The sequence below is a fragment of the Lipotes vexillifer genome, unplaced genomic scaffold, assembly GCF_000442215.2.
Source record: "Lipotes vexillifer unplaced genomic scaffold, Lipotes_vexillifer_v1.1 scaffold1559, whole genome shotgun sequence".
In the NCBI taxonomy this organism is placed as follows: domain Eukaryota; kingdom Metazoa; phylum Chordata; class Mammalia; order Artiodactyla; family Lipotidae; genus Lipotes; species Lipotes vexillifer.
The window spans coordinates 117,213-139,082 of record NW_006774921.1 but is presented as its reverse complement, the minus strand read 5'-3'; the positions used below and the strand labels follow the sequence as shown (position 1 = coordinate 139,082).

Here is a 21,870-nt window from a genome sequence, read left to right as displayed (position 1 = left end):
TTGTTTTTGGTTTTTTGTGGTACGCAGGCCTCTCACTATTGTGGCCTCTCCTGTTGCAGAGCACAGGCTCTGGACGCGCAGGCCCAGCGGGCATGGCCCACGGGCCCAGCCGCTCCGCGGCACGCGGGATCCTCCCGGACCGGGACACGAACCCGCGTCCCCTGCATCGGCAGGCGGACCCTCAACCACTGCGCCACCAGGGAAGCCCTCACCAGTGGTTTTGAAAATGAGATGCTATAAACCAGAAGTATAATGTCTGGCCCGCTGAAAGCTAAAAGTTACAAATGATAAAAAAAAAAGTACAATTATTCAGAGAAAATTAAGTCTTCTTCCCATTGCAAAATTTTAGTTCTATTCCTAGAAGGCAACCACTATTAACCATTTCTTCTGTATCCTTAAGAGATTTTTTCCTGCATATTATATGTATTCCCTTTTGACAGCAGTAGCAAGGTACTAGCATTCCTGTAGGAACAGAGATTATAAGCCCTTTCTACATAATTATACTGTTTCTGTCCTTTCATACCATTACATATAGCTCTATATCTAATTATTTTAAATAGCTCCTTTATACTTCATTGCATAAATATACCATAAAATATTTAGCCTGTTGATGGACTTTCAAAGATGATTTAATTATCTGCTATTTCCTACAATACTACCATAAACATCCTTGATCAGCTTATGTACATGTGTTGTAGGCTAACTTTATAAAAGTAGAACTACTGGGACAATCATTATGTGGATTTTCCAATTTAATGGATATTGTCAACAGCCCTCCAAAGACGTTGCACCCAATCTCCTTCCAGCAACGTGTAAGAGTGACATTTTGTCCACCTCCCTGCCAACACTATCACATCAACTGTCCTTTATCTGACAAGTGAAAAAAATTAAATTATTTACTTTATACAGTTGACCCTTGAACAGTATAGGGGGTTAGGGGTGCCAGCCCTGCTCTCAGCAAAAATCCACATGTAATTTATAGTCAGCCTTCCAAATATGAGGTTCCTCCATATCTGTGATTTCGTATCTGCGGATTTAATCCAAGGTAGATTGTGTATAGTTACCGTAGTACGTATTTATTGAAAAAAATTAGTGGACCACACAATTGTTATTCAAAGGTCAGCTGTATTTCTTTAATGAGTAAAGTCTCATATCTTTGTACATTTATTTTTTCAAAGAACTGCCTGTTCATATATTTTGCCTGTTTCTAATGAGTTATTCTTAATTGATTTGCAAATGCATTTAAAATGTTAAGTAAATTAACTTTCTCTTAGTACATCTCGGAAATATTTTTCTAGGCTGTCCATTTGGCTTTTGACTTTAAAACATTTTTAATAAGGTAGAAAACTTAAGTGTTAAATTTATATTTTATAGTCAAATTTTATATGGTAAAATGTATCAGTCTTTCCCTTTTTGTCCCTCTGGACTTAAGTCTTTTTTAAAAAGGCATTTTTGTTGTTGTTGTTGTTAAAAGCATGTACTTGTATTTTAAATCAATAGCTTTTGACATTTCTAAAATACAACATAATTTATTCTAAGGTTATATCTATCCAAGATACACAGAACAAAAGAATTTCCAAATTCCAACAATTCTAAAAACTCCTGCTACTGCTTAAATTAAAAGCCAAAACAATCATTTCCTTGCATGCCGTCATGCCAATGTGATTGTTAATAAGTGGATACTTTTAAGTGCTTTGGGAAATATCCTCTTGAAGCAGGCTCTCCATATCTTGCTTATGCTGGCAATTTATTTAGTAAACACTTTACTTATACAGCATGATGTTAAATTCCAGTGCTGTTTGGTCCCAATTGATACATTACACACGTTGGTTGCTTAAACATGACACTGGGGTTGGCTGTGGTTCTCTAAAGGTGAAGTCAATTCCACATGGAGACAGTAATGGCTTAGCTGGCCCCATGTGCCCCTTCTTCACTCCAGTTCAGGAAGTGTGTGTGTGTGTGTGTGTGTGTGTGTGTGTGTGTGTGTGTGTGCGTGTGCGCGCGCGTAAGTGTGTGTAATTCCTTCCCCCCTCCCTCCCCCCACTACAGCAGAATAGACACTTAGGTGGAGTAAAGGTGCAGATGTTGCTCTGAACTTGGTCTGCGTTCACCGACAACAAAGCTGTACTGATGGCTCACGCAGTAACAACCAGGCATTGTGCTCTGTGCTGGGGAGAAAGAAAGCCAAGGTTGCCTACCTTCCTGGGGCTGACAGTCTAGTGGGACAACAGAATAATTAATAATAGCTAATATCGAACATTTTTGTAAGGAATATCAGGCATTAGTCTAAGCATGTTATATTATCTCAATTTTCCATCAATCTGATGAAACAGTACCACTATTATTGCCATTTTTGTAAGCTGAGCTAACTGCAGCCCAGAGTAATGAAGTAATTTTCTCAAGGCCACAGCGTAAGCAAGGGGCAGCTCCAAGGGGTGAAGTCCGGAGCTGTCCTCAAATGCTGTTCTCTGCTGCAGCCCATTAAATGTAGGTAATTGTACCTGAGAAAGTAGTATATGCAGCACAGAGCCAGGGAAAGACTTGTCTCACAACAGTGTCCATCTTTCTGGCTTGTCGTCTACAGTAAGATCTTTTTTTTCATGGATCCTGTCTTATAACACTGATCCCACCAACCATGTGCGGTCACTGGTATCTGTCACTCCTCATGTCCCCCACCCTTCGCCAGAAGCCCTGGTCTGGGAGTGGGACTGTGACCTGAGTCATTCCAATCTATATACTCTACATGCAGGGTTTTCTGATCTGGAAATGCATGCTTCCCCGCTATCACAAAGCTTTCTGTACATGAGAACAGAACTGGCCAAATGGAGAAAAAGCAGGTCAGTAGGTCCCAGGAAATGTAACCAACACATGGAATAAAGTGGACTTGCAAGATAAAAAGGGATCCCTGATAGCATTAAAGTGTGCGGCTTTCTATTCAGATAGGGCCTATCTTGATTACTCTGCAGGCACCCTGATATTCTTCCAATAACTTTTAAATTTTTATGTTTTTAGCAAAACTCATTCAAGTTCCAACTAATATAAGCTCCCTTGCTGTAGGGAGAAAATCAAAGTGTCATGGGAACATACAGCAGGAACAGCTGTCCAGGGAATGCAGTAAAACATCTTAGAGGAGGTGATTAGGACCTGAGAAAAATGTTACAAGGGACTTCCTCTTTCTATTTTTTCTTATTTTTATTCCTACATTGAATTGGAGTATCAGAAAGATAATCTCCAAGGAAAAGAAATGAAACATACACATGAATGACTGCAGTGTAAAGGAATGCATATGTACTGAGAACCTCATGTTGTCCTACAGTGATTCCCAAATATGTCTGCCCACCAAAATCACACAGAACACTGTTTTAGGGCTTCCCTGGTGGCGCAGTGGTTGAGAGTCCGCCTGCCGATGCAGGGGACATGGGTTCGTGCCCCGGTCCGGGATGATCCCACATGCCGCGGAGCGGCTGGGCCTGTGAGCCATGGCCGCTGAGCCTGCACGTCCGGAGCCTGTGCTCCGCAACGGGAGAGGCCACAACAGTGAGAGGCCCGCGTACCGCAAAAAAACACAAAACCCCCCCCACTGTTTTAAGATGCAGATACATGGGCCTCATCTGAATCAGACTCTGGAGGCTGGACCTAAGATTTTGATGGAAACTTCCCGGAACCAGTCTGCAGGGCTTTATTTACGAACCACTGTTTTGTTCACTAAAAACCTGGGAGTTCTAAGGTGGGAGAAATTTCTTCCTACTATAGAAGATGAAAAGAGCTTCAGGGAAGGGCAGCATTTCATTTGGGCCTCACAGAAAGGGTAAGAGTTGAACAGGTGATCAAGCAGTGGCGGGCAGGGAGGATGTACTTACTGAGCGACTCAAACCCTAGTGTGATGAGGCTCTCAATAAATAGTTTACTTAATTTGATTTCCAAGGCCTCAGACCTCCCCTTCTACCTCTGCCCCCATCCCCATGAATTGGAAGCGAATTAATAATAGTGTCTATAAATAATTAATAGGCCTCTGTTGCCTGCACTGTGCCACATCTTAGGTCAAAGTTGATAATTATTATCTATTATGTACACCCATTGTATAGGCACTGATCCAGTGCTTTATAAACATTATCCTAATTAATCCTTACCAAAACACCATAAGGTTGTCATATTATTGCTACTCTGTGGATGAGTTACAGAGACTCAAAAAAGTTAAATCTCCCAGGGGTGGTGCTTGGACTTGAAACCGACTATGTGTGGCTCCAAGTTTGTTGATTTTAATAGAACAGATGAGTCCTGGAAGTTTTGCAATACAATATGGTGGTTATGAGCACGAAGTCCAGGGTTTGGGTTTTGGCTGCATTGCTTACTAGTTATGGACTTTAAATTAGTTAACTTCTCTCTGAGTTTAAATTTCCTCTACTGTAAAACTGATTGCATTTAGTATCCCTTCTAAGGTTATTAGGAGGACTAGGTGAAATAAGGCATATCAAAGGTGCTTATCAAGAGTTTTTAGTTAGAACTCAATAAAAGTATCATTATTACTGTTTTCGCTATTGTTACTGGATGAGTCACTGTGGTATCAGACCAGAACAATGCTTTTCTTGCCAAAACATTAGGCAAAATGATGTTGGGACATGACACAGGATGAACAGTACCAAGAATATACCCTCTATGAAGGCAGACACTGGGCCCATCCTGTTGACTATGGTATCTACATTGCCTACAACCATGTTGGGCATGTAGCATACGCATAATCAATACTTATTAAGTGGAGGAAGTACCGTCACCAAAGTTTAACAGAGTATGTAAATAGCTTAGGAGGAAACATTTTAAAGATATTTTTCTTCATGTTTATTTCCTAGCATGTCATCATTTAAAATTGGTACCTCTGGGCTTCCCTGGTGGCGCAGTGGTTGAGAGTCCGCCTGCCGATGCAGGGGATACGGGTTCGTGCCCCGGTCCGGGAAGATCCCACATGCCGCGGAGCGGCTGGGCCCGTGAGCCATGGCTGCTGAGCCTGCACGTCCAGAGCCTGTGCTCCGCAACGGGAGAGGCCACAGCAGGGAGAGGCCCGTGTACCGCAAAAATAAATAAAAATAAAAAAATAAATAAATAAATAAAATTGGTACCTCCACACAACACTGTAAATTAACTATACTTCAATTAAAAATTTAAAAAAAATTTTAATAAAATGGGTAGCGTAGCTCCTAGGGAATATCTTACCAATTATCTGACATATTATCAAAAGGCTTCTCAATGAGCTAGGCAATTAAAAAAGAAAGTCTCCATTTGAATGGTGACAGCTTCAGATTTCTCTGAAGGCACTAGATTTACATCTTAAACACCTCAAGGATTGATTTACTCATTCTTTGAGCACAAAAGTGTCAAGAACTGCCATTCTCTGAACTGCCATCTTCCACCCTACCAACCTCATAACCAACAACTATCCTGAGCAAGGACATGGATGAAAACCCCAGGAACTGAAGGATAATTAACAGCAGGAGTCAGAGGATATTGTCTTTGTCACTGCTGCATGATCTTCAAACAGAAGTAAATGTATCTCACTATGGCAACTGGAAGGTACCCACATTAAATTAGTCTTCCATATACCTCATCATACCTTCCATATACCTCCCGCTGTCACTTTGCCCATTTATTTTTAAGAATGGACACTGCATGATTTGCCAAAAAGGGAATAAAAGGACCGAAAAAAATTGAAGCGTGGGTTAAAAATAGTTCTTTTGGTGGATTTTACCAGTTTTCCATTAATTAGGTGAATTATGCTATATTCCCAAATGGAGGCAGTTAGCAAAAAAACTACTTAAACCCTTTCAAGACAGTCACAACAAGGAGGAAAGAAGTTCAACTCACTCCTCCAGAAGCCATAGCTTTACTAGCAAGTCAAATCAACCAATATTCTTTGAGCATCTCTGTGCCCAGGACTGTGCTAGGCACTGATGGAAAAACAAAAGGAGCTTGGGTTCAAGTTACATCCTCAGGAAACTGAGTATGACTCATTCAGTTGTATTTGTGAGAACCTGGATAATCAAATGCCCCTGGCTCACTTTTATTTTATTTTGCTATAGTGTATGTATCTTTGGAATCCACTCTTTAATCTTTCTGGAATTAAATGAGTATAAATAAATACATAGGCAAATAGGTAGACAAATGAAAGCAATCAAGTGTTTGGTACAGAAAGAAGCTCTATGGAGAGGGGAGCGAGTACTGTGGCATATGGCAATTTTGCTTCTTGGTTTTTAGTGAAGAAGGAACGCTTTGATGAAAGATAAAAAATGATTTGAGTCAGACAGAATTGCCCTGGAATCCTAGATCCACCACTTACAAGATAAACGGAATTCAGAAATTTACTGGCCGTTTCTGAGTTTCAATTTCTTGTTCATAATGAATATTTTTTATATAAAACTCATATGCTTTTATCATAAATACAGAAAAGCAGAAGAAAAACAAAATCATCTAAAGATAACAGTGATTACTATTTTGATTAGTTTTTCTATCTTTTAGACATTTTTATTTTTATCAAAGGTATGTATCTATATCTATCTACATTAAACACTGATGTTAGTCCTATGATCCACTTGTCTCACACTTCAATCTCTTCTGGCCAAGAAGCTAATACTTTTACTTCTTTGAGTTAATAAGTTTGGTAGTTTCCACCGTATCATCTAAATAGTATCTTTTTCTTTTTTCTTGTCAGTTTTAGGCATTACTTACTGAATTTTCAAGGTGGCAAGTGGGCATTTAGCTCACTTCCTTGGTCTTTTGGTCTGACCCCAACATGCTCCTATCTTTCTAATACAGTATAGCTGTATCTGATAAAATAATTTCAGTTAGATCAATATTCAGTATTTCCATTATTATGAGTATGGAAGTGGTACACACACCTGAGTCATGTAGTAAACCACAACTGGTTTTCCCTTCTTGCACATGTTTTTTTTGGTTTTCCCTGGAGTTAATAATTGTCTTGTTTATACTTGTTTGCTTTTCTATAGCCTTTTTCCTAATTCAATCTCAAACTCTTTTCTAGTTGTCTAAGTTCCCTTTCAACATGTTCAAGTGCATCAATCACAAGGCCATCTTCCTGAAAATGTCTCTACCAGAGCCCTACAATCTGGACTCTTTATCCTTTTTGCTTCCCAGCTGTCATTCTTGGGCTCCCTGTCACAGTCGTCCTAGGGATTTCCTTCACTCCTCTTTCACGAAGGAGTCCCTGCTTATTGCATGCACTGTCTCCCTCTTTCTTGCTTGATTCCCCTGTTTTAGTGGAGTGCATTCTACAACAGTTTTGTAGGAAGGATTGCATGGGAGGTAAATTTTTGAAGCCTTATATATATGCAAAATATATTATTCTACTCGCGCTCAATTGCAAGTTTGGCTGAGTATTGAATTCTAGGTTCAATTTCCACCCAAATTTTGAGGCCTGGTTCTCCTTAATTTCTAGCTTTTTGTGTTGCTGTTACGTCTAAAGCTATTTTGATGGCAGACCCTCTGATGTAACAACAGTTTTCTTCTCTGGAACCTTGCAGGACTGTGTATTTGTGCTGAATGTTTTGAAGTTTTATGATTATATGGGCTTATTTTATTTGTCATGCTGGGCACTTGATAGGCTCATTCAATCTGGAAAAGTTCTGGGCTTTTCTTTTTCCTTTAAATTATATAGTGATGGTTTCCTCCCTTTTATTTGCTCTTGCTCTATTTTTGTACCTACTATTATTTAAAACTAGAACTCTTAGACTGGCTCTTAAGTTTTCTTATACTTATCCTTCTGTTTCCTATCTCTGTTCATTATTCTAGGAAATTTTCTTAAATCTATCTTCTGAACCTTTGGAATTTTTCCATTTTTGCTGTAATTTTTTCTCCTCACACTAATTTTTGGTCTATGAATGTTGCTCTCTTGGTATCCTATTTTTTTTTCATCAAAATAAATTATTGGTCACTATATCACATCTCTCTCTGATAGTTATCGTCAAGTTGCTGTTTACTCTGTTCATGTGTTTCAGTATCTGTCAGACGTATTAGAAGCCTTGCCCACATGTCTGAAAATCCTTGGTTATCTGTTCATCTTTAAGTGTGGAGACCTAAACCCCTGTCTGAAAGTTCTGAGCATGAGGGTGGAACTTGTCGACAGCAGGCTTCACTCCAGAAATCAACGGCTAGGATGTTGAGTTAGAAAATTCTGAAGTGCCAGGTCTTTCCCGTTAAGGGACTTTCCTCTCCAGAGGATAAACCACAGTGTGGATGTGTGGAGAGCAGATGACTAGTTTCTGTCTTTTGACAAAGTGGTAGAAGGACCTGACCAGTTTTTAAACAGATATCCAAGCAATCCTCCTTATTTAACAACCCCCTTTCACCTCTACTTCAAGAGACACATAACACTGCAGATTCCCCGGGGAATGGAAGGAGAAGAATGTGTTTCACTCACCTCTCCCTGGTGAGATATAAACACAAGGAGGCTGAACAATACACTACTTAATAACCATGAAATCACTGAAGAAATCGAAGAGGAAATCAAAAAATACCTAGAAACAAATGGCAATGAAAACACGATGACCCAAAAACTATGGGATGCAGCAAAAGCAGTTCTAAGAGGGAAGTTTATAGCAATACAATCCTACCTCAAGAAACAAGAAACATCTCAAATAAACAACCTCACCTTACACCTAAAGCAACTAGAGAAAGAAGAACAAAAGAAACCCCGAAGCTAGCAGAAGGAAAGAAATCATAAAGATGAGATCACAAATAAATGAAGAAGAAATGAAGGAAACAATACCAAAGATCAATAAAACTAAGAGCTGGTTCTTTGAGAAGATAAACAAAATTGATCAACCATTAGCCAGACTCATCCAGAAAAAGAGGGAGAAGACTCAAATCAACAGAATTAGAAATGTAAAAGGGGAAGTAACAACTGACACTGCAGAAATACAAAGGATCAGGACAGATTACTACAAGCAACTCTATGCGAATAAAATGGACAACCTGGAAGAAATGGACAAATTCTTAGAAATGTACAACCTGCCAAGACTGAATCAGGAAGAAACAGAAAATATGAACAGACCAATCACAAGCACTGAAATTGATACTGTGATTAAAAATTTTCCAACAAACAAAAGCCGAGGCCCAGATGGATTCACAGGCGAATTCTATCAAACATTTAGAGAAGAGCTAACACCTATCCTTCTCAAACTCTTCCAGAATACAGCAGAGGGAGGAACGCTCCCAAACTCATTCTACGAGGCCACCATCACCTTGATACCAAAACCAGACAAGGATGTCACGAAGAAAGAAAACTACAGGCCAATATCACTGATGAACATAGATGCAAAAATCCTCAACAAAATACTAGCAAACAGAATCCAACAGCACATTAAAAGGATCATACACCATGATCAAGTGGGCTTTATCCAAGGAATGCAAGGATTCTTCAATATACGCAAATCAATCAATGTGATAAACCATATTAACAAATTGAAGGTGAAAAACCATATGATCATCTCAAGAGATGCAGAAAAATCTTTTGACAAAATTCAACATCCACTTATGATAAAAACCCTCCAGACAGTAGGCATAGAGGGAACTTACCTCAACATAATAAAGTCCATATATGACAAACTCACAGCCAACATTGTTCTCAGTGGTAAAAAACTGAAACCGTTTCCACTAAGATCAGGAACAAGACAAGGTTGCCCACTCTCACCACTATTATTCAACACAGTTTTGGAAGTTTTAGCCACAGCAATCAGAGAAGAAAAAGAAAGAAAAGGAATCCAAATCAGAAAAGAAGAAGTAAGGCTGTCACTGTTTGCAGATTACATGATATACTATACATAGAGAATCCTAAAGATGCTACCAGAAAACTGCTAGAGCTAATCATTGAATTTGTTAAAGTAGCAGGATACAAAATTAATGCACAGAAATCTCTTGCACTCCTATACACTAATGATGAAAAATCTGAAAGAAAAATTAGGGAAACAGTCCCATTTACCACTGCAACAAAAAGAATAAAATACCTAAGAATAAACCTACCTAAGGAGACAAAAGACCTGTATGCAGAAAATTATAAGACACTGATGAAAGAAATTAAAGATGATGGAAACAGATGGAGAGATATGCCATATTCTTGGATTGGAATAGTCAACATTGTGAAAATGACTATACCACACAAAGCAATCTACAGATTCAATGCAACCCCTATCAAACTACCAATGGCAATTTTCACAGAACTAGAGCAAAAAATTTCACAATTTGTATGGAAACACTGAAGACCCCGAATAGCCAATGCAATCTTGAGAAAGAAAAACAGAACTGGAAGAATCAGGCCCACTGACTTCAGACTATACTACAAAGCTACAGTAATCAAGACAGTGTGGTACTGGCACAAAAACAGAAATATAGATCAATGGAACAGCATAGAAAGCCCACAGATAAACCCATGCACATATGGTCACCTTATCTTTGATAAAGGAAGCAAGAATATACAATGGAGAAAAGACAGCCTCTTCAATAAGTGGTGTTGGGAAAACTGGACAGCTACATGTAAAAGAATGAAATTAGAGCACTCCCTAACACCATACACAAAAATAAACTCAAAATGGATTAAAGACCTAAATGTAAGGCCAGATACTATAAAACTCTTAGAGGAAAACATAGGCAGAACACTCTGACATAAATCACAGCAAGATCCTTTTAGACCCACCTCTTAGAGAAATGGAAATAAAAACAAAAATAAACAAATGGGACCTAATGAAACTTCAAAGCTTTTGCACAGCAAAGGAAACTATAAACAAGATGAAAAGATAATCTCAGAATGGGAGAAAATACTTGCAAATGAAGCAACTGACAAAGGATTAACCTCCAAAATTTACAAGCAGCTCATGCAGCTCAATATCAAAAAAACAACCCCATCTAAAAATGGGCAGAAGGCCTAAATAGACATTTCTCCAAAGAAGATATACAGATTGCCAACAAACACATGAAAGAATGCTCAACATCACTAATCATTAGAGAAATGCAAATCAAAACTACAATGAGGTATCACCTCACACCAGTCAGAATGGCCAACATCAAAAAATCTACAAACAATAAATGCTGGAGAGAGTGTGGAGAAATGGGAACCCTCTTGCAATGTTGGTGAGAATGTAAATCGATACAGCCACTATGGAGAACAGTATGGAGGTTACTTAAAAAACTAAAAATAGAACTACCATATGACCCAGCAATCCCACTACTGGGCATAGACCCTGAAAAAACCATAATTCAAAAATAGTCATGTACCACAGTGTTCATTGCAGCTCTATTTACAATAGCCAGGACATGGAAGCAACCTAAGTGTCCATCAACAGAAGAATGGATAAAGAAGACATGGCACGTATATACAATGGAATATTACTCAGCCATAAAAAGAAATGAAATTGAGTTATTTGCGGTGAGGTGTATGGACCTACAGTCTGTCATGCAGAGTGAAGTAAGTCAGAGAAAAGAGAAAAACAAATACCGTATGCTAACACATATACATGGAATGTAAAAAGGGAAAAAAAAAGGTTATGAAGAACCTAGGGGCAGGACAGGAATAAAGATGCAGACATAGAGAATGGACTTGAGGACATGGGGAGGGGGAAGGGTAAGCTGGGACGAAGTGAGTGAGTGGCATGGACTTATATATACTACCAAATGGAAAATAGATAGCTAGTGGGAAGCAGCTGCATAGCACAGCGAGGTCAGCTCGGTGCTTTGTGACCACCTAGAGGGGTGGGATAGGGAGGGTGGGAGGGAGGGAGACGCAAGAGGGAAGAGATATGGGGACATATGTATAGGTATAGCTGATTCACTTTGTTATACCACAGGAACTAACACACCATTGTAAAGCAATTATACTCCAATAAAGATGTTAAGAAAAATTAAAATTTTTAATAGTGTTAGCTTTATGAGAAACTACATTGCCCTTGTTTTTCACCTTTCTCAACAAACTAAGAAAAATGTTACATTTGTCCACAGAGGGTGTCTGGAAGCTACTGATTTAACCTGTAACTCTGACACCATGCTGCTAGTTAAGGTTGAAGGTCCACTCTAGAACATTTCACTGGCGATTCACTAATTAAAACATTACTTAGCTGGCTCACTAGCCCTTTATCAAACCAAATGGTTGGCAGCTAATGGTTGCCACTAATACATGTGGAGCTTGGCAGGTCGTCTCAGGATATATTTGAAACTTCTCCAGGGAAGGAGCTTCCAAGGCCAGTTGAGGCATCTGCTTGCACAGTCACCACTTCCCTTTTAGGAAATGCGGTGCCCCAGGGAGTCTGGGCTTTACCGACATCCATTAACTGGTGCCAAGACCAAGCACCAACAGCTTCTTTTTCTGCTGCCTGAACCCCAGTTCATGAATTTGCTCAGAAGTCAGAATTACACTGGCTATTTCTTTAGAACAAATCAGAAAGTAGAACAGTGGGGTAGGATGGGGGATCAATACCCCCAACTGTTGGATGCCTCTCAGTTGCCTAAATAAATGCCCCAGTAGGAAGTAAACTCTATCTAGTGATATTTCAAATGAATTCTAGGTTGTACCCATTTAACTGAATCCAGTCTATGTGGTTACCAAATAATATATATCACAAAAATGATATATTTTATTCTCTAAAACAGTAGATTTCTCTGTTCAAGTACTTCCACTGATTCAGACTAATGAACCAAAAGAGAGTTGGTGAAGACTGCCTTTGTTAAGCATCTATAGAGAACAGATGTCAGTTTCCTTGCCCAGTCCCTCAGTTACAGCTAGAGGGTTATGAACGGATATCAGACGAGCCCCTGGCACATGTAAAGAAATGTCTGCAGGATGCTTTAGAGCAAAGGTTAGTACAGTATGGCGCGTGGGCCAGATCCAACCCACCATCTATTTTTATGTGGCTCATAAGCTAGGAATGGCTTTCATATTTCTAAATGCTTGGAAAATAAAAATATTTTGTGACAAGTGAAAATGATGTGAAATTCAAATTTCAGTGTCCACAAATAAAGTGTTAGTGGAATAGAACCATGTTCGTTAGTTTCCACATTATCTCTGGCTGCCTTCTTGCCGCAACAGCAGAGTTGAGTCGTTGTGACAGAGACTGAACAGCAGAACATAAAATATTTACTATCTGGCCCATCACAGAAAAAGCATGCCAAGCCCTACATTCAACTGTTCTCAGAAATAACAAAAAACATAGGTTACTCAAGTGTAAAACAAGGTTAATATTACTTATGTTACTGTAAATATGCCTCCAGGAAGGAAAGAAGAAATAGTTCAGGAGAAAAAAAAAAAAATAAAGCCTCTGCCAGTCTTCTGAATTCAAAATCTATACCCATAGGTTTCTCAGTCCTTTCAACCATATAAATTGTGCTCAGCGTCCTATTTTAACCGGAATATAATTCCGTCATCGACATTGTGTATGTGTGTTTCCAAATCAAATTTCCACAAATGGTCCCATAGCATGCATAGTTGAAATCCCCATATAATTCACAGGACCTAAATTGGTAAAGTGATGGGTAATGCTGGTCACTGTAATTAAGTTTACACTAGCAAGGCCATATAGCAGAAGTCGGATTCTCTGAAGGCCTTCACTCCGTTCTCATTGAGGTAGCTGCTGAATATTGAAGCCAGCTTACAGATTTCGGTTTTCAACCTAGGTTAGTTTCAAGATGAAAATTTAAAAAGTGTCTATAGCTTTGGATAGGATAAAAAGTATAGCATGAGTGCTTAATAATCGGCAAATACATCACCATAATTTGTTCATAAGACACTCTTTGAACTAAAATGTTCTTTATTTAAAGAACAATAAAGAAGTGAATTATCTCCCAATCTAATTCCCACTTGGACTAGAAGCATCCCACCATTAAACAGAGCTACCTTGTGTTTTACTCATTAACCTGAGTAAACATGATTTGTGTTGCCTGAAAAAGTTGTGGTGAGGAGACCTTAGAGAACATCATGGCTCTTCAGCTGTCGAGATTCTGCAAATCAGAAACTGTAGCTGTTAAACCAGGGAGGGGAGGAAGGGGAGGATAAATGGGAAGAAATGACGTTTCCAATAGAAAAAGAGTGTTCCTGATCATGACCCTTTGTTTCCCAAATTGAGGTCCACAGAGAATTATTTGCCACAAGGTATTAAAAGGTTTTCCACAAAACTGATTTAATTTGGAAATAAGTTTGAAAAATATCAGAGTAAGAGATTTCAATATTGTTGCACATTTCAGAGCCTTTATTATGCTAATAAGCATTGTGAATCTCCAAGGGGAGGATGTAAGTTTCCTAAATTTGTTTGAGTAGATTCTCCTAAACATGTATCAGGAAGCATGCATCAGGAAGCATGCCAATCGGAAGCACTAGCTCCGTCTTTGATGTCTGTTTTCTTGGCCGTCTAGTCTGTTTCTCCCAGATTCCTCCAATCCCTTGGGATAGGGGAAATTAAAACCCTCCCAAATTAAAAGTGTTTGTTGCTATAAACTAGTGGATCTGAGATTATTTATGACAAACACCTTAACTAAATATTAGACCGTCCAAGATAATATAATGGTTTTAGGAAGCTGATTTTCAGGCTTCCCCGGTGGCACAGTGGTTAAGAATCTGCCTGCCAGTGCAGGGCACACGGGTTCAATCCCTGGTCCGAGAAGATCCCACATGCTGCAGAGCAACTAAGCCCGTGCGCCACAACTGCTGAGCCTGTGCTCTAGAGCCTGCGAGCCACAACTACTGAAGCCCGCGCGCCTAGAGCCCGTGCTCTGCAACAAGAGAAGCCACCACAATGAGAAGCCGGAGCACGGCAATGAAGAGTAGCCCCTCTCTGCAACTAGAGAAAGCCCGCGTGCAGCAACGGAGACCCAAGGCAGCCAAAAATAAATAAATAAAACAAATAAATTAAAGGAAAAAAAAAGCCAATTCTTACTAGGGAAATTTTCATTTTACCTTCCCAATCATTTTAACACAAAATAGTAAATAATATCAGACAACATAACTCAAGTTTGAGAGGGGAAAGTCTGAAATTCATTTGCCTACCCCACTGGGTACAAATATGCAATGCATGGACATTAAAATAACAAAGAAGAGTCTCAGAGTCCTTCCTTGGCTGGGATCAATTCAGTAACCTCCCATTTCTTTTGGATTGCAAACCTGTGACCAATTTTTTTGGCCCAACTTTTTTGAAGGACCCAGTGCCTCCCTCACCAAAGAAGATGTAGGAAAACTGGAAGCGATCACATATCCTAGGAGACAAGTGTTGCCAAATGAAAGTGGAACTTTGGGTTTTCAGCAAGTCTGAAGAACAATGCAATAATTGAGCTCTCTTTGCAAACTCAGGGCATTGATGTACTCTTTGTAGAGGCATTTTAACCTAAGGCCCACTGTTCTTAGCTACAGCACTCCAGAAGAAAGTTGTCTCTTGGTTTAACTAAACCAACTCTATCACCTCTACATTCTTTGTATATGCTTGGAAACACATACTACTTACAATGATCGCAAGATCCTCTTCTGTTGCCAAGACTGTGAATTATAACTAAGTCCACTTTTTCCCCCCGTACTAAAGAATTTCTTTCTCTAAATCAGCCTGAAAACCTCAATGATTGGACTTTAAAAATGTTAATTTTTAATCAAACAAGCAAAAGCAAAAAACAAACAAACAAAACAAAACAAAAAGCGCTGCATTCAGAGAGAGGAAATAAAGCAGATATAATGAACAAGCTATAAACATTAAAAACAAGTATTACCTGTATTTCTTTTCTTTCAGAAAACTTAGGATGCTTTTCTGTATCATTATTTCTCATAGTATCCACATGATAGTTGGGTCTGGGGGACAACTGTCACTGTGTCTGTTGATCGAATGGGATTACTTAAATAATCTGTTTTGGGCTTAAATCAGAAAAAGTAAGTTTATCAATTTTTCAGCCCAATGAGTTCTTGATTTTGCCTTAAATGAAAATACAATCACCCCGGGGGGATCACAGAAAAAAACAGATGGGATTATCTGTTTTTGTGAAGTTAATAATTTGGCTTCTTTTCAGAGGACTTATATAGGTTTTCACAGAATGCATGCAATCTGCCATCTGGCAATTCAGCTCTGTTGATAGAAGTGTGAATAGGTCATATTAACTATGGCATCTACACGGTTGTATGTAATCGATTTTGTTCCTTTTAGAAGTTGAAATACTTCAAAGAGTTCATGCTCAGAGACTCTGACACTGGTAAATAATATTATAACTAGCTTTAATTGGGTGGTTACTTTATATGAGACACCTTGCTAAGTGTTTTATCTGCGTTATTTTATTCTCTCCTCACAATGACCCAGTGAAATATGCCTAATTAACTTGTATTTTATATATGAAGAAACTGAGCTTACAGAGGTTTGATAACTTGTACAATAGAAGGGTTTTTTTCAAATTAATTCACTAGTAATTATTCAGATTTGGGGACATTTTTCTATTGTATTTCAAATCCCTTTAGAACCCTTAATAGTTAGTTAAGCTGACTCTAGTGTTTGATGGTTGATCAGGCTATATCCCCTTTGCTTTTTCTCATAGAAATACACAGATTGCTAGGCTGTGGCACAGCTGAGATTTGAAACTGTGTATGTGTTTCCACTACCAGAGCCCTGACCTGTTATGTCAGGTGGTCTCCCACTACTAAAACACAAAACATAATTAGGTGGAAGACATTGTGCTGGGTGGTTCCTTAAAATATTGAAGAATTATCATATGATCCAGCAATTCTGCTTCTAAGGATGTACCAGGTGGAAACAGGGACTTGAACAGATACTTGTACACCCGTGTTCACAGCAGCATTATTTATGGTAGTCAAAAGGTAGAAACAACCTAATGTTCACTGATGAATGAAAGAATAAACAAAATGTGGTATCTGCATACAGTAGAGTATTATTCAGCCTTAAAAAGGAATGAAATTCTGATACAGGCTACAGTATGGATGAACCTTGACAACTGAAATAAACCAGACACAAAAGGACAGATATTACATGATTCCACTTATATAAGGTACCTAGAACAGTTAAAATCATAGAGACAGAGTAGAATGGTGGTTGTCAAGGGCTGCGGGGAAGAGGGAATGGGGAGTTACTGTTTAATGGGCACAAAATTACAGTTTGGGAAGATTAAAAAGGTCTATGGTGGTGGTGATGGTTGTCCCCAAATGTGAATATACTCAATGCCACTGAACTGTACACTTAAAAATCGTTAAAATGGTACACTTTATTATGTATTATACCATTATATTATGTATTATGTATTATATATAAATGTAACTAGGACTTGGGTTTGCCCTAAGCCACAAAAGAAAGCAATAATATCATGTGAGGTCTACTTTGTAAAAACTTACTTAACAGTAATTAAATAAGCAAGCCTTCTGCTCTTCCACAGCAGCTGTAAAGCTTATACTTTGTTTTCACTAAATAAAGATCAACATAAGTAACTAACAGAATGATCTCAAGATCAGTATCAGATGGAACAGCATGAAACACAAAGTGTCAGGATGAATTCCAGCAAGAACAGCTTATCTCAAGGGACATCCACTAACATCTTATTCCTTAATTACCTTCAAAGTGAACCAAAACTTTTTTTCCATGAGAAAGAAATCTTGAAATATTACTTGGGAAAATGGGTACACATTTTCTCCTCAAATCTATATATTGGGAACAGTAAACACTTTGAGGGAAATATTAGATACTTTTCCATCACATTTTGGGATTCTTTTCAGCAATATATTAAAAAGAATTAAATTGGTTTATTTAAGTGCCCTAGATTCTGGCCCCATTTGATTATTTATATAAAAATAGATCAAAATGATATAGGCATTTATGTTCTTGGATTAGTCAGTGCTTTTTGTTGTTGTTTCTTGGTCAGAAGCCTCACAGCAATCAAATAAAGTTTCACCTTGCGCTCAATCCAGACCTATGAAAGGAGCCAAATCACCTTTATAGGATTTACTGATTAAAAAAAAGTAAATAACTGGAATTTCATACTTTTCCTCCCCAAAACTCAGTGAGCTTGTAAACAAGTTAATACGGCAATTAAATGCGATTCCTTTCAGGACTTCCCTGGTGGCGCAGTGGTTGGGAGTCCGCCTGCCATTGCAGGGGACTGGGGTATGACCCCTGGTCCAGGAAGATCCCATATGCCTCAGAGCAACTAAGCCCGTGCGCCACAACTACTGAGTCTGTGCTCTAGAGCCCACGAGCCACAACTACTGAGCCCATGAGCCACAACTACTGAGCCTGTGCTCTAGCGCCTGCGAGCCACAACTACTGAGCCTGCGTGCCACAACTACTGAAGCCCGTGCGCCTGGAGCCTGTGCTCCACAACGGGAGAGGCCACCGCAATGAGAAGCCCGCGCACCACAACGAAGAGTAGTCCCCGCTCGCCACAACTAGAGAAAGCCTGCGCGCAGCAAATAAGACCCAATGCAGCCATAAATAAATAAATAGATAAATAAATTTATTAAAAAAATATCCCTTTCATAATATACAAACTCATCCTCATCGGAATGTGAAGACATAGGCAACTGGTCATTTCCAATTTTGTCATTATTTGGACTTTTTCCTGTGCTTGAACTGTTCTTCTGTTATTACATGAGTGGCTTCCTCACCTTTTTCAGGCTTTACCTCAGATGTCACCTTGTCAGAAAGGCCAACCCTGGCCACACCCTATCTGAAGTGGTCTCCTTACCATCTCCTGTCACTCTCCATAAGTTCACTCACAGTCATTCCCTTGGTGGCACTTTAACACTATCTGAAGTTATCTGGTTTATGTATCTGTGAACTAGTTTATTGTTTGCCTCCCACGATTAGAATACGAGCTCCACAAGGGCAGGGGAAGGGCCATCTTCTCTCCTACTCTGTTCCTCACATCTAGCAGAGTGATGGGTTCATAGTAGGCGGGGTTGCCTTTCTACTTCTGCCTTGCAACTGTGTGTGTGAACAGGCTCAGAGCTTCACCCCTGGAAAGTGCAGACATACTGTTAGGCTCAGCTCTTCTCTCTAAGGGTGCTGCTGTAGGCTGATCTCATTGGCCTGGGGGGCAGGACCACAAAAAGTCGTGACCTAGAGGGTGTTAAGAAAGATCTGCTTGCTCATTAAGCCTAACTTCACTCCAACCTAGTTTTCCCAGAGCCCCTTGAAGGTACTTATAAAGCGCTACCTGATTTCCCATTTGCCATAATCCCTTGGGGCAGTTGCTTTCTTGGGCACTCCATGAGACCAAGGGCTGGCTGGATTAAAGATTTAGACATCTCTGTATTTTCTCATTATCATGTTACCCTAATACCTTAAAACAATACATAGCCCTAGCAAGTAACAAGCACGAAGCTGGCCTCTCTTACCTCCTCTGTTCTCTGAGGACCAGCCTCATGCACATTAGTTTTGAATCTGTAGGGAGCACAGGGAACCAAACAAATGAAATCTAAGCCTTCTTGCCTTCCCATTTTAGAGATGGAAAAATCAAGTAACATCCCTGGCCTCTAGATCCTTGACTTTACAACTTGATAAAGCAAAGCAAGGCAACAGATATGAGTGGGAAAAAGTTTTCTTAAGACCATTTTCAAACTATATAATTTCAGGGTTCCTATGAGAATATCTTGTATAGGTAGTCACGATGCACCTCTAAACTGATAGTGAATAGCTGGCAACAAGGCATGTTGATTGGTTAGACATGTTTTTTCAAGGGTCCAACCAAAGATTCAAAAGTTAAGATTGCAGCAGACTTCTGTTTGTCTCCCAGCCATGGCAAATACCTAATTGTCCCCTTCTTTTGTAACAAAACACAACTCCTTGTATTTAGAAGGTTCATGGCCACGCAAGATAACTAACTAAATTTCCCAGTCTCCTTTGTAATGAAGCATGTGAGTGAAAGTGACAAGCAAGAGGCAGATCTTATCCTTAAAAGAAGTGGGCTCGGTCTCCCCACTCTTCCCCTTCCCACTGGCTGGAATGTGGATGTGGTGGTGAACCATCCTGAGGCATGAGGGTGACAGTAACACTCTAGGGCTGGGAAGGGAAGGGAAGAAGCCAGCTTGTCAGAGCCAGAGTCCCTAACCCTTCGCAGCCACATCTCACCTGAATTACTTATGCCTAGATTGTTACGTGAGAAAGAAAAACACTACCATCTTCTTTATGCCACTGTTATTTGTAGTTTCTGTTTGAGCAAGCTTTCCTTGATGATTCAGATGCTGCTTCATAATTTTTGCAAAGTGCCTTTAGGATCTCAAAATGATAAACTTTTGGAGTTGAAAAAGACCTTCAAGGTTACTACCCTCTCCTCTCACTTGATTGATGAGGAAACTGAAGGTAAATAAACTTCCTGAGCACACAGGTAGCTGGTAATAGGACGAGTGTTCAGATCTCCTGGATTTCAGTTCATTGTTCTTTTTCTCTGTGGTCCATTTAGCAGAACTCCCTGGAAATGACTCTGAAGGCTGACTCTGGGGGGCCTGGATAACTTACTAGCTAGGACCCAGGGCCACCTTTTTCCCAGGCAACCTATAAACAGTATATGCCTACAAGGCTGCTGTAAAGTTTCCCTTTTCTCCAATAAAACTGATCCTTTTTCCTGTGACCTAGCATTGTGGAATTTGGCTAGGACCCTGGAACATGCTAATCAGAAGCTCAGAAGGCACCTGCTTGCCTGACTCCACTGTATAATATTATGAGTATCAATTATCATTCACATGCAACTTGATAATATAAGAATTTTTCTATAACAACTAGCAATAGGGGTAACTTCAACTGTCAAGGGAGCAGCACAGAGAACAAATAAATCATTTTGTTTCAAGGTCTTCTATCCACCAGATGACAACCCATAGCTCCCTTTGGACAAAGGGCATTGGTAGAGTTGTGATTAAGAAAGCTGTATGATATCACTTATATGCAGAATCTAAAAAGAAATTATACAAATGAACTTATTTACAAAAGAGAAACAGACTCATAGATGTAGAGAAAGAACTTATGGTTACCAGGGGGAAAGGGATAGTTAGGGAGTGTAGGATTAACATGTACACACTGCTGTATTTAAAATGGATAACCAACAAGGATCTACTGTATAACACAGGGAACCCTGCTCAATATTATGTAACAAGCTAAATGGGAAAAGAATTTGAAAAAGAATAGATACGTGTATATGTATAACTGAATCACTTTGCTGTACACCTGAAACTAACACAACACTGTTAATCAACTATACTCCAATATAAAATAAAAAGTTAAAAAAAAAAATCTAATATATCGCTTTTCTAATTAAAAAAAAAAAAGTTGTCCAAAGTCCCATGGAAAGTGGAAGGTAAAAATCCAGCTCTTAGCATACCAGGTCCTCAGGCTTACCCTTGCAGTTTTTTTTTTTTTTTTTAAGGTCTTACATGACAGTTTACTTATGAAACAAGGAGCTTATATTTGAATTTTGCAAACTATGTTTATATACAATTATCGCACGTTTCTCACCATCGTCATTTTCATCAAACACTGGTGGTTTGCTTGAAGTGTTGGCTCCCATGGTCAAGTCTGCCCAGACCCGGATCCTCCAGTTACATTATCCCAGCAGAAACATTCAGCTTCACTCAAAAGAGAACAGGAAACCTTAGCTAGATATCTAGGAGAGAAAAAGAAAATAGTATCCTTATGATATGGTGTACTCTAGGTACCCTGATTATAGACGATGGCTGAAAATTAATCTCATCTATGCCCCTGCAGTGGAATTTTTTTCTTCTTGAAAATAATAATTTCAGAGAAAACAGAGAAAATCAAGCATCTGGGAGTACCCACTACATGGCCTCATCAGAAGTGGACCTGGACTTACAAAAAAGGAGGAAAGCAAAATATTTTTCTGAGTGTGAAGGCAAGTTTAAAATGA

General features: G+C 39.3%; 1 protein-coding gene across 1 annotated transcript in view; it reads right to left on the bottom strand.

Annotated features, from left to right (window-relative positions):
* The window catches only part of STK32A (serine/threonine kinase 32A), a 113,816-nt gene extending 92,203 nt beyond the window's left edge, over window positions 1–21,613 (bottom strand). Inside the window, exon 1 of the mRNA XM_007449588.1 lies at window positions 21,462–21,613. Coding sequence (XP_007449650.1) covers window positions 21,462–21,513 — 52 coding nt within the window. The 5' untranslated portion in view covers window positions 21,514–21,613. The remainder of the gene's footprint in view (window positions 1–21,461) is intronic.
* Window positions 21,614–21,870: the final 257 nt, after the last annotated feature.